At 46.4% G+C, this 18,812-nt stretch overlaps 1 protein-coding gene across 3 annotated transcripts; it reads right to left on the bottom strand.

Annotated features, from left to right (window-relative positions):
- Positions 1-5,201: 5,201 nt before the first annotated feature.
- Positions 5,202-18,237, bottom strand: SNRPD3 (small nuclear ribonucleoprotein D3 polypeptide). 3 transcript variants are annotated; one of them, XM_038763015.1, is made up of 4 exons: positions 18,096-18,237; positions 11,552-11,691; positions 7,113-7,305; positions 5,202-5,371 (listed from the first exon to the last, which is right to left on the bottom strand). In XM_038763015.1, the coding sequence occupies exons 2-4, from the start codon at positions 11,675-11,677 to the stop codon at positions 5,316-5,318; spliced, it is 375 nt and encodes a 124-aa protein (XP_038618943.1). In that variant the 5' UTR covers positions 11,678-11,691; positions 18,096-18,237; the 3' UTR covers positions 5,202-5,315. The 3 variants fall into 3 exon arrangements, with proteins under 3 accessions (XP_038618943.1, XP_038618941.1, XP_038618942.1); XM_038763013.1 differs by having other exon boundaries at positions 5,202-5,377; positions 18,096-18,236; XM_038763014.1 differs by having other exon boundaries at positions 5,202-5,377; positions 18,107-18,232.
- Between the last annotated feature and the right edge of the window lie 575 nt (positions 18,238-18,812).

Below are 18,812 nucleotides of genomic sequence, written 5' to 3'. Positions count from 1 at the left end.
GGAAGCCGTTCAAAGGACTCTGCAGTGGCCCTGAGAGACGGGCCCTTTTGGGAATGGGCTCCGATACTCTTCACAGAGCTCAGGTCCTTTCTGGAGTTGGGTAGGAGGACCACCTGGGAGGAGAATTAGAAACGGGGAGAATGAGAAGAGGCACGGTCTCTTTGGAAAGAGCACAGGATTGGGAGTCAGAGGAACTGGGTTCTAGTCTTGGCTCCGACACTTGACTGCTGTGCGACCTTGGGTAAGTCCCGTTACCTCATCTATAAAATGGGAGCCCCAGATGGGACTGTGTCAAACCTTGCATTTATAATAATAATGATGGCATTTGTTAAGCGCTTACTATGTGCAAAGCACTGTTCTAAGCACCGGGGGGGATACAGTGTGATCAAGTTGTCCCACGTGGGGCTCACAGTCTTAATCCCCATTTTTACAGATGAGGGAACTGAGGCTCAGAGAAGTTAAGTGACTTGCCCGAGGTCACACAGCAGACTTGTGGTGGAGCCGGGATTCGAGCCCACGACCTCTGACTCCAAAGCCCGTGCTCTTTCCACTGAGCCAAGCTGCTTCTCGAAGCAGCTGCTTTATCCCAGCACTTAGTACAGTGCCTGGCACAGAGTAAGCACTTAACAAGTACCATTAAATTAAAAAGAAAAAAAAAAGGATCTGGGTTCTAATCCAAGCTCTGCCACTTGTCTGCTGTGTGACCTAGGGCAAATCACTTCACTTCTCTGTGCCTCAGTTACTTCATCTGTAAAATTTGGATTAAAACTGTGAGCCCCATGTGGGACAGAACTGATTAGCTTTTTTATCTACCCCATTCAGTCAATCAATCATATTTACTGAGCACTTACTGTGTGCATAGCACTGTACTAAGTGTTTGGGGGAGTACAATATAACAGACACATTCCCTGCCCATGAGTTTACAGTTTAGAGAGGGAGATAGACAGTAATATAAATAAGTTAATTACAGATATGTACTTAAGTGTTTATCCCAGCACTTAGTAGAGTACCTGGCACAGAGTAAGCACTTAACAAGTACCATTAAATAAAAAAGAAAAAAAAAAAAAGGATCTGGGTTCTAATCCAAGCTCTGCCACTTGTCTGCTGTGTGACCTTGGGCAAATCACTTCACTTCTCTGTGCCTCAGTTACTTCATCTGTAAAATCTGGATTAAAACTGTGAGCCCCATGTGGGACAGAACTGATTATCTTTTTTTATCTACCCCATTCAGTCAGTCAATCATATTTACTGAGCACTTACTGTGTGCATAGCACTGTACTAAGCGTTTGGGGGAGTACAATATAACAAACACATTCCCTGCCCACGAGTTTACAGTTTAGAGAGGGAGATAGACATTAATATAAATAAATTAATTACAGATACGTACTTAAGTGCTGAGGGGCTAAGAATAAAGGGAGCAAGTCAGGGTGACACAGAAGCGAATGGAAGAAAAGGAAAAGAGAGCTTAGTTAGGAGAGCCCCTTCCTTCCTCTCCCCCTCGTCCCCCTCTCCATCCCCCCCATCTTACTTCCTTCCCTTCCCCACAGCACCTGTATATATGTATGTTTGTACATATTTATTACTCTATTTATTTTACTTGTACATATCTATTCTATTTATTTTATTTTGTTAGTATGTTTGGTTTTGTTCTCTGTCTCCCCCTTTTCGACTGTGAGCCCACTGTTGGGTAGGGACTGTCTCTATATGTTGCCAATTTGTACTTCCCAAGTGCTTAGTACAGTGCTCTGCACACAGTAAGCGCTCAATACATACAATTGATGATGATGATGATGAATAGATATGTACAGGTAAAATAAATAAATCGAGTAATGAATACATACAAACATATATACATATATACAGGTGCTGTGGGGAAGGGAAAGAGGTAAGATGGGGGGATGGAGAGGGGGACGGGGAGAGGAAGGAAGGGGCTCAGTCTGGGAAGGCCTCCTGGAGGAGGTGAGCTCTCAGTAGGGCCTTGAAAGGCTGAGAATGAGAGCGAGGGGCATAACAGATCTATGGCAGGGACCAGAGAGGTACCCTAGAAAAAGAATTGCGGTAATTAAAGAGGGAAGGGGAGGGAAGGGCCGGGAAGAAAGTTGTCAATCTTTAAGAGAGACTGAGGATTCAATCAAGGGCAGAAGGACAAGTTCCATTTACTTTTTTTTTTAATGGCATTTATTAAGCACTTACTATGGGCTGAGCACTGTTCTAAGCGCTGGGGGGATACAAGGTGATCAGGTTGTTCCACAGGGGGCTCACAGTCAATCCCCATTTTACAGATGAGGTAACTGAGGCAGAGAAGTGAAGTGACTTGCCCAAAGTCACACAGCTGACAATTGGCAGCGTTGGGATTTGAACCCATGACCACTGACTCCAAAGCCCGGGCTCTTTCCACTGAGCCACGCTGCTTACTTCCACCCACCGGGGAGCCAGAAGAGTCGGTTTTACTTTAATGCTGACTCGGGTTCTGGAAAGCCTCTCTCGGGGCTCCCAGAGTCTTAAATTCACAGAACTGAAAGTCCCCAGCAGCCTCTAGACTGAATGCTTGTTGTGGGCAGGGAATGTGTCTGTTTATTGTTGCAGCATAGTCTCCCAAGCAGTTAGTACAGTGCTCTGTAGTGTTCACTTAGTATCTCAGTGCTTAGCACAACGTGCAGCATAGAGTAGGCTCTCAATACATCCCACAACCAACTAGGAAGCAGTGAGTACAAGCATCCCAGAAACTCGCCTGTCCCTCTGCCTCCACTCAAAAAGATCGGGTGAGGAGTTTTTCCTCTTCCAAAAAATCCAGCTAAGGGATGAAGCATCTTTTCCATGTCCTGCTCTAATACCTGTCAGAGACGGGTTCCCTCGATTACTTCATCAGACCGAAGTGGCCCCACAAGAGGGAATCCCTGAGCATTGTCAAGGAATCCCTCTTAAACCACCATCTCTCTCCTCACCCTTCCACTCCCATACTTAATAATAATAATAATAATAATAATAATAATAATAATAATGGCATTTGTTAAGCGCTTACTATGTGCAGAGCACTGTTCTAAGCGCTGGGGGGGATACAAGGTGATCAAGTTGTCCCATGCGGGGCTCACAGTCTTAATCCCCATTTTACAGATGAGATAACTGAGGCTCAGAGAAGTTAAGTGACTTGCCCAAGGTCATACAGCAGACATGTGGTGGAGCCGGGATTCGAACCCATGATCTCTGGCTCCAAAGCCCGTGCTCTTTCCACTGAGCCACGCTGCTTCTCTATACTTGTACATATCTATTCTATATTTTTTGTTAATGTGTTTTGTTTTGTTCTCTGTCTCCCCCTTCTAGACTGTGAGCCCACTGTTGGGTAGGGACCGTCTCTATATGTTGCCAACTTGGACTTCCCAAGCGCTTAGTGCAGTGCTCTGCACACAGTAAGCGCTCAATAAATACAATAGATTGATTGATTCCCAGTAGAAAACTCGTCTAGCATTTGGGGGCAGGGGTGGGGTGCTGAGTCAGCCGATCGTATTTGTTGAGCCCTGATGCCCAACGCCCTCTTCTCTGCATCCAGCCCGGCTCCAAGGACATTCAGCCAGTTGTGCTCCCTTTTCCCCCTACCAATGGCAACAACTGAAGTTGCATGAGAGCGAAAGTGGGTCAATTATACGCCTCACAATATCCAAATTCACTTTTCCCGCTTCGGAGCCAGTCATTTGAGCGCTTGCTTTCCTCTGAACTACATCCACCGCCCCCCGATCCCGGCTGCCAGCGAGCTAAAGTGCCTGAGTAGAGGCAGGGGATGGGCTTCAAGATCTAATCTATTCGCCAGGAAAATCTACCCCCAGGGTTGAGGGTGGGCACAGCTGCTGTAGAGACCTCCGATAGGGGCTCGTCCAAGGTTGCTGGCTGGGTCGGGTACTTTCTCTGCGGCTTTGGCTGGCAAATATGGTACCTGGGCAGGTGCAACTCGCCCTGACACCAAGATCTCAGCTGGTCCCATCCTGCTGCAAGGGAGGGCTGGAACGGCATGAAGCTGGATCACCTTGGGCAAGTCGCTTCGCTTCCCTTTGCCTCAGTTCCCTCATCTGTAAAATGGGAGCCCCGTGTGGGTCTCAGACTAACTTGATTAGCTTGTAATGATAATAATGATGGCATTTATTAAGCGCTTACTACAGGCAAAGCACTGTTCCTTTTAGACTGTGAGCCCACTGTTGGGTAGGGACTGTCCCTATATGTTGCCAACTTGTACTTCCCAAGCGCTTAGTACAGTGCTCTGCACAGAGTAAGCGCTCAATAAATACGATTGATTGATTGATTGTTCTAAGCGCTGGGGAGGTTACAACGTGATCAGGTTGTCCCACGGCGGGCTCACAGTCTTCATCCCCGTTTTGCAGGTGAGGGAACTGAGGCCCAGAGAAGTGAAGTGACTTGCCCAAAGTCACACAGCTGACAATTGGCGGAGCCGGGATTTGAACCCATGACCTCTGACTCCAAAGCCCGTGCTCTTTCCACTGAGCCACGCTTGTAATGTGCTTTGCACACAGTAAATGCTCAATAAATACGACTGAACTTGTATCTACCCCAGCACTTAGTGCAGTGCCTGGAACATTAATTCACTCATTCAGTCGTATTTATTGAGCACTTACTGTGTGCAGAGCACTGTACTAAGCGCTTGGGAAGTACAAGTTGGCAACATATAGAGACAGTCCTTACCCAACAGTGGGCTCACAGTCTAGAAGGGGGAAGTAAGAGCTTAACAAATGGCATTAAATAGCATTAAAAAATTAAATAGCATTAAAAAAAAGCCCAAAACCATGGCTAACACTCCAGGTGATACCGCTACACAGTAATTGTGAAGGATAGAGAACTTCCCTTCCAGTCCTATCTGGTATGTGGCTGGAGAGTGAAAAGCATATTTAAAAAATACTTAAAAAAAAAAGTTCTGTGTATACTTGGCAGAGATCTTCCAACTCAATTTGACCTCAACTGAAAAAGACTGAAGGACTTTGATTCCCATGTGGGACCAGGACTGTGCCAATGGAATTAATTTATATCTACCATAGTGCTTAGAACAGTGCTTGACACACGGTAAGTGTTTAAATACCATCATTATCCCAAATCAAAATAAGATAAATATTTTGGGTTACCTACACGACGTATTTTCTGAAGACATTACAACTGCACACTATGTCTCCTACAAAAAGAATCACAAAGTACTTGTGTTCCTCATTTTCTCAAAAACAAATTTATTTAAAAGTACTGTTCACCTAAGAGAAAGAGGTCATCAAATGAAACAGACAAAAATCCTATGAGAGAAAAATGTTCCGACCGACAATCCATTATCTTCGTTTCTGGAAAATATTTCCGCGTCCCATGCCGCGCCCTCTTCCCCTTGCTGCAACTGGAAAAGAAGTCACAAAACATGAAGCAAAATTACGTTAAAAAAGATCAGAAAGGTCACATGCTCTGCCTTCTTTCCGTTAGGAATTCACATTCACACTCTGCAGGCATTAATAGGCTCAGAAGTTTCAGGGCCCAACCCAGCGTGATTAAAAAAGACACAACACAAATCGAAGACAAGATAACTCCTTTTGGATAGAAATCATTAAACACAAAAAAAACCCTCAGGATGGGCCCAACGCAGTGTGATTAAAAAAGACAGAACACAAATCGAAGACAAGATAACTCCTTTTGGATAGAAATCATTAAACACAAAAAAAAACCCTCAGGATGAGAAGTTGCATCCCCTTCAGAGGGAATTTAAATTCCAAAAACTGTGTTGGGTTTTGAAAGGACCCAGGGCCTAATATCACTTACTTTCTTGCTCTGGACAAAAGCATTCATTCATTCAATCGTATTTATTGAGCGCTTACTGTGTGCAGAGCACTGTACTAAGCGCTTGGGAAGTACAAGCTGGCAACATATAGAGACGGTCCCTACCCAACAGTGGGCTCACAGTCTAGAAGCATATCAACAGAAGGTGCCCACCTAGGCTAGGGACAGGCTTGCGTCCGATTCTTTCGGTCGGTGAGATTTAAGCGTCACTTAAATTTGAAGAGGTAAGTCTACCTTATTCAGGACTCCAGTTATAAATAGTATTAGCCTAGAACGCTTTCACTCCCCAGAAAAGCCATTAATGATCCAGGAATGTGCGACGTAGCTGCGTGGCTTAATTTCCCAAACCCCACAGATCCAGCCTCTGGAATTCCCACTTCCGAGTCCAGGGATTCTAACTTCCTCGAGAACTCCGACTGTGAGACAACGCGGCTTATGTCACCGGCTTCGTTACTGTAGGATCCGACACTAGATGCTGAGCCGGATTTTCCCGAGGAGTTAGGCAAACTACCCACTTCATTCTCTCTGCCTGGGAATCCCAGCCCCAGTTTCTCCAGTTTACCACAGCTCCTCATCCGGGCTCCTGGAGAGCCGACCAGTGTGGAAAACCGCCTGCTGGGAGCATGAGCAATTCCTCTCTTCCCTTCCACGGAGCAAGGAGCACATAAGGAACAGTTCCTTAAATAGGTGGTGCTCGGTGTTGGGTGGGACCTGGTGAGAAGGGTCCCCCTCCCTCGCACCCCATCCTGAGGTGCCAGCCAGGTCCGGGGGACTGACTTCCCGCGATAAAGCCATAATGACTCTTTCAAACTACGAGAGGATCAATTAGAAAAATCACTTTTTTGGTGCATCCGTCTAGATAGAAGACGTTTGCCTCCCAATGGTCCCAGGAATTGATGTGGCTTCTCAGAATATCAAAAGTAACAATGTAATAACTATGACAACTGGGATGATGATTGGAAGCGAGGGGGAGGGAGGGGAAGAAATCTTTCAGTTCATCAAAATTTGGTCAAATATGTCTGTGTTCGCTGTCCCTCTAAGAAGTCCCTTTGGATGGCTTGACTAAACTGATGGCAGGTGGGAAAAGGGAAAGAAGAAACGGGAGAAGGGGAGGAATGAGGGGAAATTTCTCCGGTTGAGTGCACTGTGACCTTCTCAACTGAACTAGTCAGTTCTCAACTCAACTCAATACAGTCAGTGCTCACGGTACCGGGACACAACTTCGGAAAAATAGCTCCAATTGACTACAGCAGGCAAATAAAGAGTCTCAGAATCTGCAACTGGACACAGGAAATACCCACCTTGGGCTTTGAGAATCGCCGCTTTCCCTCGCCCAGCTCCCGAGCCTTGATTCTTATTTTTCATACTCTTCAACATGGGAGCATTTTTTAACATGTCTGGCAGGATGAGGAATCGGATCTTGCTGCCTCTGATATAGACTTGCTCCAACTGCGCTACTCGACCATCTCTATACGTTACAGTTATGTTCGACATCTGAGAAAGAAAACCAGTCGGTTAAAACTCAAAACAGACTGAGTGTGAAATTCAAACACTCGGTCATCAGAAACAACAAGCATTAATGAACTCACTCTAGCTCTTAATAATCAATGGCATTTATTGAGTGCTTACTGTGTGCAGAGCACCATAGTACACAACCAGGAGAGCATATTTTTATCGGCTTTGTTGACACGTTTCCTACTCAGGAGTTGATATACCATCCACAGCACTTATGCACTCCTGTCTCCTCAACTTACTTATTTTGAGCACTATAGCTGTAATTATTTTTATGTCTATCTCCCCCGTTAGAGTGTAATCAATCTCCTTGCAGACAACCCAATTCCCAAGACCGGCAACGTTGCCTAGTGGATAGATCACGGGCCTGAGTCAAAGGATCTGGGTTCTAATCCTGGCTCTGCCACTTGTCTGCTGTGTGACCTTGAGCAAGTCGCTTCACTTCTCCGTGCCTCAGTTATCTCGTTTGTAAAATTAGGATGAAGACTTTGTTATACTGCACTCTCCCAAGTGCTTAGAACAGTAATCTGCACACAGTAAGTACTCTTTATATATGCTTGACTGACTAACACGGACCGTGTCCAACCCAATTAGCTTGTATCTATCCCCGGACTCAGTAAAGTGCTTGGCACATAGTAAGTGATGAACAAATACCATTAAAAAAGAGAAAAAGAGTCAAGTGCACTACATCAAGTGGACACTCAATAAATGCTATTACTACTACAATCAATGAGGCTTCTAGTACAAAATGAGTTTTATCTTCAGACAGAGGTTTATGTTCTGGAAATCTAACATCGGCTTTTCAAGGTTGCAAAAATTGGGCTTTTCTGTGCGAATATTGATAACACTTTGTCAGAAAATACTTTGATTCACTCCTCTGATTAGGAAATATCATACACACCTATAACTCTCACAAAAGAGCCAACAATTAAATCCACGATCAACAAGGACACCTGCACTTCATCCCTGTGAAGTTTCTTTAGTCACCTAGGAAGCACACTGCTAAAATACTAATACTAAAATTATTCGGGGGAAAAAAATGAACGGGCTGAGAATTAGGAATGTTTATTTGGTGACAGAAGCTGGTTTGGATACAGCATGCCATGGTGTCAGAAGCACGCCGTATACAGTAGGTGCTCAATAATAATGATAGCATTTATTAAGCGCTTACTATGTGCAAAGCACTGTTCTAAGCGCTGGGGAGGTCAGGTTGTCCCACAGGGGGCTCACAGTCTTCATCCCCATTTTACAGATGAGGGAACTGAGGCCCAGAGAAGTGAAGTGACTTGCCCAAAGTCACACAGCTGACTGTGTGGCAGGGCCGGCATTTGAACCCATGACTTCCAACTCTTTCCACTGAGCCACGCCGTTTCTCATGCTGATAATTGTGCCCATGTTTTCCTTAACATGGGTCTTTACAAGAACGTTACCCAGTGTTACAAGGAGCGGCAAATGGAACTGAAACCTGAAACCGCTTACAATTCATTGAGTTGCTAATGAAAATCAAGAAGGAATGAAACAGGTTAAGAGAATTTGCTACAACTTTCTTGAATTTCACTTGGGGCGATGGAAGTCATGAAGTAGCACTGAAACAATGACGGAAGTGATTTTTGTTTTTTTAAGAGCACTTACCATGCCCTCCATGTTGCAACAGGAATGCCTGTATGACTTTTTGTGGTCTCAAGTTCCCTAACCTGAAAATGGTTTCCTTTACGAGGTACATTTGGGAGCCAGATGACCTAGATTCTAATTCCACCTCTACCATTGTGCCTGCTGTGTGAGCTTGGGCAAGGAACTTAACACCCCTGTGCCTCACTTTCCTTATCTGTAAAATGGGGATTCGATACCTGTTCTCCTTCCTACTTAGACTGTGAGCCCCATGAGGGAGAGAGGCTATGCCCAATGTAGTTATTGTGTATCTCCCCCAGAATTTAGTAACACTGCTTGGCATAGAATAAGCACGCAGGCACCACAAATATTCTTATTACAATGTAATGGTGGTGGTACTCTACAAGTTAAATATGGAAACAGCATTCCTGACTGGAAGAAGTATGATCTGACTTTCAGCAGAAACACCCAGATCATTTAAATAGCTTATTTTCACCCAATACTATGTTGTTCTAGCCAACGTAAAATAGACATTGTGATTTTCTTTCAATCTAAGGAACAGCAATGATGTGAGAGGGGATTTTAAGCAGCATGGCTTAGTGGCAAGATCCCGGGTTTGGAAGTCAGAAGATGTGGCTCTGCCACTTGTCTGCTGTGTGACCTTGGTCAAGTCACTTCACTTCCCTGTGCCTCAGTTCCCTCATCTGTAAAACGGGGTTTAAGACTGTGGGCCCCGCAAGGGACAATGATTACCTTCTATCTATCCCAGCACTTGGAACAGTGCTTGACACAAACTGAGTGCTTAGCAGATACTGTAATTAGTATTAATAAATTCAGTTAAGTGTAATTATGTGTCATCGAGAGGTAGTGATGGAAGAGTTTTAGAAGGTAGTGATGGAAGAGAAATCCTTAGGAGGCAAGTTGAAGAAATTGTCACTTTGCCAGGAAGGCTTCCTGAAAGAGGTGGGATTTTAGGAGCTACCTAAATAATGGGAGGGGCACTGCCCAGTAAGCGCTTCCTTAGGCCAATTCTACAGCTAGAGAGCCGCCTAGGAAGTTACCTTTGCAGTTCTAAGTATCGACAGGCTGGGGCTGAGGGATAGGGAAGAGGCGAGGAACAGGCCATTGAAAAGATCATTCATTCAAGTATTCGTCGCAAAGTATTTAAGCAAAAAAACACCTCCCAATTCTCCCCTCAAAGAGAAATACCCCTCCACCTAGTTCCTTCTAACACGTGTCAATTATCATACAACTTCTCCTCACTCCTTCGATCCCCTGCTCCTCCTTTTAGGCTCTATCCCTGTGCTGCTAACGATACTTAACCTGATTTTCCTGCTCCCCATTAGACACTAAAAACCTGACAAATGAAATTAGTGGCCAACTGAGAGTAAGCTCCGTATCCTGCACAGGCTTTGGTTGCTTAGGCTCAGAACTCACGCTAGCGGCAGTTCCCTATCCAAAATACTCCCCTTGTCAATCAGTCATATTTACTGAGCACTTTACTAAGCGCTTGGGAGCGTATGATGTTAACGGAGCTGCTAAAAAGGTTCCCTGCCCACATGGAGTTTACAGTCCCTTTTGGCTTCTCGTTGTTGCCTCCAAGCAGTGGTGTGATGGGGGTGAGGATGAATTTGGTCCGGTTGCCAGTGCCGTCCCTCTTAGGATTAGCAACTTTGAAAAATAAAAACCCTGACTACGGAATGCTGAGATGATTTTAGAAGTAGCCTTTATTCTCAATCAATCAATCGCATTTATTGAGCGCTTACTGTGTGCAGAGCACTTACTGTGAGCTTACTGTGTGCAGTCATTCTCACTGAACTCAAATGACTGAGTTCAGATTGAGTGCTCTGCACACAGTAAGTGCTCAATAAATGCAACTGAATGATTGAAGGCTGAAAGGAGTTAATAACCAAATGGCATTCACTGCAATTTACTAAGCGAGACGGGCAGTTTTTATTTGGATCCTTGGAGCAATAAAGGGCTGCTTAGGCCAACAGGTCCCCTATATGCCTGCCCATTCGGATCACACTTAGGACTGTCCCCGAACTTACACTGTAAACCCATGGAGGGCAGGGATTGTCTCTCTTTATTCCTGTACTGTACTTTCCAAGCGCTTAGTACAGTGCTCTGCACACAGTAAGCGCTCAATAAATACGATTGATGATGATGATGATGATGCTCTGCATACAGTAAGCACTCGATAAATACGACTGAATGAATGGAGACTCTAATTTAAGTCACGACCTACTTTTGAAACTATGTGGCCAAACTGTGGGCCTAGCACAAATTACAGTAATGTTTTTCATACACCGGCCTCTTACCCTCGAAGTGTCACGGGCTACTGCTTTGAGACCACGCTGATCTCCCTCCTTTATTGGAAGGATCCAAAGCAGGCTCTTCCCAAGCCCCAAATCCCTTCCTTAAGTAGACTTCAGTTGCTCCTAAGTCCCCCCACTTTTTTTTGTGGGATACCGAGGGAAGGGATGGGAGGGGTTTGAGGGATTACAAGGCAATGACCCAAACAAGAAACCTAAAGCCTCCCTCCATCCCACCCATATACCAGCTAATGTCGCCACACGCCGCAAGGAGAGTTTCCAAGGCAACTGCACGGCCCTCCTACCTGGCAATTCATATTATCCTCGGCTTCGATGAGCTTGCCCCTGTACACTTCACCGGTGTTCGTTTCACACGTAACGATGTGACCCTCCGCCTCATGGAGGACTTTAATTGGTACTCCGATGGACATCTTGGAGGTGGTTGCTAGGCACAAGAAGGGAAAAAATGACAGCATCACCAACACTTTTCATGCATTTAATCAGTCAATCAATCATTTTTATTGAGTGCTTACTGAAAAAATGACAGCATCACCAACACTTTTCATTTATTCAGTCAATCATATTTATTGAGTGCTTCCTGTGTGCTCAGCACGGTACTAGGTGCTTGGAAAGTACAATTCGGCAATAAAGAGAGACAATCCCTATCCACACCGGGCTTACAGTCTAGAAGGGGGAGACAGGCATCAATATTAATAGAATTATAGATATATACACATCAAAACAAGCAAACAGGCATTAATCTAAATAAACAGAATTATAGATATGCCCATGCGTACACAAGTGGTGAGGGGTGGGGAGGAGGGTAGAGGAAAGGGAGCAAGTTAGGGCGATGAGGAGGGGAGGGAGAGCTGAGGAAAGGGGGGGGCTTAGTCTGGGAAGGCCTCCTGGAGGAGGTGAACCTTTCGTAGGGCTTTGAAGGGGGGAAGTGTCATTGTTTGGTGGATTTGAGGAGGGAGGGTGTTCCAGGCCAGAGGTAGTTTACTTTACAAGTAGTTATCTCTTTCACTTGTTTTAATGTCTGTCTCCCGTCCCACCCCCACCTACCGCTTCTAGACTGTGAGCCTGCTGTGGGCAGGGCTGGTCTCTCGAACTGTACTATCCATGCGCGTAGTACAGTGCTCTGCACACAGTAAACGCTCAATAAATGCAATCAAATTGAATGAATGAAAAGTAGAACGCGGGCCAGACAGGCGAGATAATAATAATAATAACGATGATACTTGTTAAGCGCTTACAATGTGCCAAGCATTAAGCATTCATTCATTCATGGTAGCTGAGCATTTACTGTGTGCAGAGCACTGTATTAAGTGCTTGGAAAATACAATTCGGTAACAAATTGAGACCATCATCATCATCATCAATCGTATTTATTGAGCGCTTACTGTGTGCAGAGCACTGTACTAAGCGCTTGGGAAGTACAAGTTGGCAACATATAGAGACAGTCCCTACCCGGCAAAGGGTTCAAGGTCTAGAATAATAATAATAATAATGATAATAATAATAATAATAATAGTATTTGTTAAGCGCTTACTATGTGCAAGTGGGGAGAGCCAAAGTAATCAGACGGTCCCACGAAGGGCTCAGACTGTGAGCCCGTTGTTGGGTAGGGATTGTCTCTATTGCCGAATTGTACTTTCCAAGCGCTTAGTACAGTGCTCTGCATACAGTAAGTGCTCAATAAATACGACTGAATGAATGAATTAGCCCCCATTTTCCAGATGAGGTCACTGAGGCTCAGAGACGTGAAGAGACTCGCCCCAAGTCACAGAGCAGACGAGTGTTGGAGGCGGGATTAGAACCCACGCCCTCCGACCCCCAGGCCCGGGCTCTTGCCACTGAGCCATCGAGGCACAGCCTGAGTCGGAGAGGCCCGGGGATTTCGCATTTGGCTCCAAAAGATGGGCAGCGAAGCCGTTCCCGAGGGAGGCAGGCGAATGAATGAATTCATTCAATCGTATTTATTGAGTGCTTACTGTGTGCAGAGCACTGTACTAAGCGCTTGGGAAGTACAAACCGGCAACAAATAGAGATGGTCCCTACCCAACAACGGGCTCACAGTCTAGAATCAGCGTGACTCAGTGGAAACAGCCCGGGCTCGGGAGTCAGAGGTCATGGGTTCTAATCCCGGCTCCGCCACTTGTCTGCTCTGTGACTTTGGGCAAATCACTTCACTTCTCAGGGCCTCAGTTCCCTCATCTGTAAAATGGGGATGAAGTCGGTGAGCCCCAGGTGGGACAACCTGATTACCCTGTATCTACCCCAGTGCTTAGAACAGTGCTTGGCACATAGAAAGCGCTGAACAAATAGCATCATTATCATTATAACTTTTCTGTGCCTCAGTTCCCTCATCTGTAAAATGGGGATGAAGTCGGTGAGCCCCAGGTGGGACAACCTGATTACCCTGTATCTACCCCAGTGCTTAGAACAGTGCTTGGCACATAGAAAGCGCTGAACAAATAGCATCATTATAACTTTTCTGTGCCTCAGTTCCCTCATCTGTAAAATGGGGATTAAGACTGTGAGCCCCACGTGGGACAACCTGATCACCTTGTATTCATTCATTCAATCAATCATATTTATTGGGCACTTACTGTGTGCAGAGCACTGGACTAACTATTCCCCCCAGGGCTTAGAAGAGTGCTTGGCACACAGTAGGCGCTTAACAAATATCATTATTATTATTAGTACTACTTCTCTGAGCCTCAGCTACCTCATCTGTAAAATGGGGATGAAAACTGGGAGCCCCACGTGTGACAACCTGATCACCCTGTAACCTCCCCAGCGCTTAAAACAGTGTGTGGCACTTAACGCTTAACAAATATTATTATTATTATTATTATAACTTTTCTGTACCTCAGTTCCCTCATCTGTAAAATGGGGATGAAGGCTGTGAGCCCGACGTGGGACAACCTGATCACCTTGTATCTCCCCTGGTGCTTAGAACAGTGCTTGGCACATGGTAAGCGCTTAACAACGATCATTATTGTAACTTCTGTGTGCCTCAGTTCCCTCCTCTGTAAAATGGGGAGTAAGGCTGTGGGCCCCACGTGGGACAACCTGATTACTTTGTATTTACCCCAGCGCTTAGAACAGTGCTTGGCACATGGTAAGCGCTTAACAGTGATCATTATTGCAACTTCTGTGTGCCTCAGTTCCCTCCTCTGTAAAATGGGGATGAGGGCTGTGAGCCCCACGTGGGACAACCTGATCACCTTGTATCTCCCCCAGCGCTTAGAACAGTGCTTAGCACATGGTAAGCAGCGTGGCTCAGTGGAAAGATCGCGGGCTTTGGAGTCAGAGGTCAGGGGTTCAAATCCTGGCTCCGCCAACTGTCAGCTGTGTGACTTTGGGCAAGTCACTTCACTTCTCTGGGCCTCAGTGACCTCATCTGTAAAATGGGGATTAAGGCTGTGGGCCCCCCGTGGGACAACCTGATCGCCTTGTAGCCGCCCCAGTGCTTAGAACAGTGCTTTGCACATAGTAAGCGCTTAATAAATGCCATCATCATCATCATGGTAAGCGCTTAACAATGATCATTACTGTTAACTTCTGTGTGCTTCGGTTCCCTCCTCTGTAAAATGGGGATTAAGACTGAGAGCCCCCCGTGGGACAACTTGATTGCCTTGTATCCTTCCCAGCGCTTAGAACAAGGCTTTGCACATAGTAAGCACTTAATAAACGCCACCATCATCATCATGTTCATGGTAAGCACTTAACAATGATCACTATTGTAACTTCTGTGTGCCTCAGTTCCCTCCTCTGTAAAACGGGGATTAAGACTGAGAGCCCCCCGTGGGACAACCTGATCGCCTTGTAACCTCCCCAGTGCTTAGAACAGTGCTTTGCACATAGCAAGTGCTTAATAAATGCCATCATCATCATCATCATGGTAAGCGCTTAACAATGATCATTACTGTAACTTGTGTGCCTCAATTCCCTCCACCGTAAAATGGGGATAAGGCTGTACAACCCACGTGGGACAACCTGATCGCCTCGTAACCTCCCCAGTGCTTAGCACATAGTAAGCTCTTTAATAAATGCCACCATCACCATCATCACGGTAAGCGCTTAACAACGATCATTATTGTAACTTCTGTGTGCCTCAGTTCCCTCCTCTGTAAAATGGGGATGAAGGCTGTGAGTCCCACGCGGGACAACCTGATTACTTTGCATTCCCCCCAGTGCTTAGAACAGTGCTTGGCACATAGTAAGCGTTTAACAACGATCATTATTGTAACTTCTGTGCGCCTCAGTTCCCTCCTCTGTAAAATGGGGATGAAGGCTGTGAGCCCCACATGGGACAACCTGATTACTTTGTATTCCCCCCAGCGCTTAGAACAGTGCTTGGCACATAGTAAGCGCTTAATAAATGCCATCATCATCATCATCATCATGGTAAGCGCTTAACAACGATCATTATTGTAACTTCTGTGTGCCTCAGTTTCCTCCTCTGTAAAATGGGGATGAAGGCTGTGAGCCCCACGTGGGACAACCTGATTACTCTGCATTCCCCCCAGCGCTTAGAACAGTGCTTAGCACATAGTAATTGCCTAATAAATGCCATCATCATCATCATGGTAAGCGCTTAACAACGATCATTATTGTAACTTCTGTGTGCCTCAGTTCCCTCCTCTGTAAAATGGGGATGAAGGCTGTGAGCCCCACGTGGGACAACCTGATTACTTTGTATTTCCCCCAGCGCTTAGAGCAGTGCTTGGCACACAGTAAGGGCTTAATAAATGCCATCATCATCATCATGGTAAGCGCTTAACAACGATCATTATTGTAACTTCTGTGTGCCTCAGTTCCCTCCTCTGTAAAATGGGGATGAAGGCTGTGAGCCCCACGTGGGACAACCTGATTACTTTGTATTCCCCCCAGCGCTTAGAACAGTGCTTGGCACATAGTAAGCGCTTAATAAATGCCATCATCATCATCATCATGGTAAGCGCTTAACAACGACCATTATTGTAACTTCTGTGTGCCTCAGTTCCCTCCTTCCCTTCCCCACAGCACCTGTATATATGTATCTGTTTGTACATATTTATTACTCTACTTATTTATTTTACTTGTACATATTTATTTTATTTATTTTATTTTGTTAGTATGTTTGGCTTTGTTCTCTGTCTCCCCCTTCTCGACTGCGAGCCCGCTGTTGGGTAGGGACCGTCTCTATATGTTGCCAACTTGTACTTCCCAAGCACTTAGTACAGCGCTCTGCACACAGTAAGCGCTCAATAAATACGACTGATTGATTGATGGGGGTGAAGGCTGTGAGCCCCACGTGGGACAACCTGATTACTTGGTATTCCCCCCAGCGCTTAGAACAGTGCTTGGCACATGGTTAGCGCTTAATAAATCATCATCATCATCATCATGGAAAGCGCTTAACAATGATCATTATTCCCCCACCCCCCTTTTAGACTGTGAGCCCACTGTTGGGTAGGGACCGTCTCTAGATGTTGCCAACTTGTCCTTCCCAAGCGCTTAGTACAGTGCTCTGCACACAGTAAGCGCTCAATAAATACGACTGATTGATGGGGATGAAGGCTGTGAGCCCCACGTGGGACAACCTGATTACTTTGTATCCCCCCCAGCGCTTAGAACAGTGTTTGGCACATGGTTAGCGCTTAGCAAACACCAACATTATTATTATTATCAGAGAAGTAGCGTGGCTCAGTGGAAAGAGCCCGGGCTTTGGAGTCAGAGGTCATGGGTTCAAATCCTGGCTTCGCCAATTGTCAGCTGGGTGACTTTGGGCAAGTCACTTCACTTCTCTGGGCCTCAGTTCCCTCATCTGTAAAATGGGGATTCAGACTGGGAGCCCCACGTGGGACAACCCGATTACTTTGTATCCCCCCCCAGCGCTTAGAACAGTGTTTGGCACATGGTTAGCGCTTAGCAAACACCAACATTATTATTATTATTATTATCAGAAAAGCAGCGTGGCTCAGTGGAAAGAGCCCGGGCTTTGGAGTCAGAGGTCATGGGTTCAAATCCTGGCTTCGCCACTTGTCAGCTGTGTGACTTTGGGCGAGTCACTTCACTTCTCTGGGCCTCAGTTCCCTCATCTGTAAAACGGGGATTAAGGCTGTGAGCCCCACGTGGGACAACCCGATTACTTTGTATCCCCCCCAGCGCTTAGAACACTGCTTGGCACATGGTTAGCGCTTAGCAAACACCAACATTATTATTATTATTATTATCAGAAAAGCAGCGTGGCTCAGTGGAAAGAGCCCGGGCTTTGGAGTCAGAGGTCATGGGTTCAAATCCTGGCTTCGCCACTTGTCAGCTGTGTGACTTTGGGCGAGTCACTTCACTTCTCTGGGCCTCAGTTCCCTCATCTGTAAAATGGGGATTAAGGCTGTGAGCCCCCCGTGGGACAACCTGATCACCCTGTAACCTCCCCAGTGCTTAGAACAGTGCTTGGCACATAGTAAGCGCTTAATAAATACCATCATTATTATGAGGGTGATGAATGAGTGACTAACTGAATGGATGAATACCTCCCTCCCTTCCCCACAGCACCTGTATATATGTTTGTACATATTTTTTTTTGCTCTATTTATTTATTTAATTTATTTGTACCTATCTATTCTATTTATTTTATTTTGTTAGTATGTTTGGTTTTGTTCTCTGTCTCCCCCTTTTAGACTGTGAGCCCACTGTTGGGTAGGGACTGTCTCCATATGTTGCCAATTTGTACTTCCCAAGCGCTTAGTACAGTGCTCTGCACACAATAAGCGCTCAATAAATACGATTGATGATGATGATGATGATGGTCAGGCCGCCCCCTGTCCCGTCCCGTTCCGCCCCCGGCCCCCTCACCGATCAATCACCGATCAATCAATCGATCACGGCTCAATCCCGGATCAATCGCCGATCCCGGGTCTCCACAGGCGGTTGGACGGCGTGGTGGGCCCCACCGGTGTCAGCAGCTCTCGCCCACAATGGCGGCCTTCCCGCTCCCAGCATGCCCCGCGCGCCGGAAGTAGGCCCTCCCCGACCGCGCGCGCGCCGACAAAGGCGTCCGGCTGGAACACGCGGCTCGCAGAAAAACGTTCCGCCCCCGTCCTCCGTCCTCCCTCCTCCCCTGGGCCGCCTCCCGCCGCTGGGCCGCCCGAGCGGGACCCCGGGAGCGGGGACGCCCGGAACAGGGGCCGAGGCGGGGCCCTCAGAGGCGGGGGACGCCTTGCGGGGCTGGGGGAAGGAGAAAGGGGGAGCACCCGGAAGTGACGTAAGGCCGGCGCGTCCGCGAGGGGCTCGGCCTCGGGAGACCCCGGATGGAGGCCTTGCCCCCTGACTGGACTCATGCAGTCAGTCATTCAGTCGCATTGATTCATTCATTCAGCCGTATTTACTGAGCCCTCACTATGTGCAGAGCACTGTGCACGGCCAACATTCGTTCAGTCATTCATTCATTCAGTCGTATTCATTCATTCAATCGTATTCACTGAGTCCTCACTATGTGCAGAGCACTGTGCACGGCCAACATTCATTCATTCAGTCAGTCGTATTCATTCAATCGTATTCACTGAGCCCTCA

This window comes from Tachyglossus aculeatus, chromosome 21 (assembly GCF_015852505.1).
Source record: "Tachyglossus aculeatus isolate mTacAcu1 chromosome 21, mTacAcu1.pri, whole genome shotgun sequence".
NCBI classification, from domain to species: domain Eukaryota; kingdom Metazoa; phylum Chordata; class Mammalia; order Monotremata; family Tachyglossidae; genus Tachyglossus; species Tachyglossus aculeatus.
Note: the sequence above shows the minus strand (reverse complement) of the source record. Positions and strands in the feature narration are given on the sequence as shown.

Excerpts from the sequence above, each read along its gene's own strand:
- SNRPD3 (XM_038763013.1), bottom strand. The coding sequence starts at position 11,677 with ATGTCCATCGGAGTACCAATTAAAGTCCTCCATGAGGCGGAGGGTCAC. Across the intron at positions 7,306-11,551 it reads AGGATAATATGAATTGCCAG|ATGTCGAACATAACTGTAAC; the intron begins GTAGGAGGGCCG and ends TTTCTTTCTCAG. Across the intron at positions 5,378-7,112 it reads GGCGATTCTCAAAGCCCAAG|TTGCAGCAAGGGGAAGAGGG; the intron begins GTGGGTATTTCC and ends CTTCTTTTCCAG.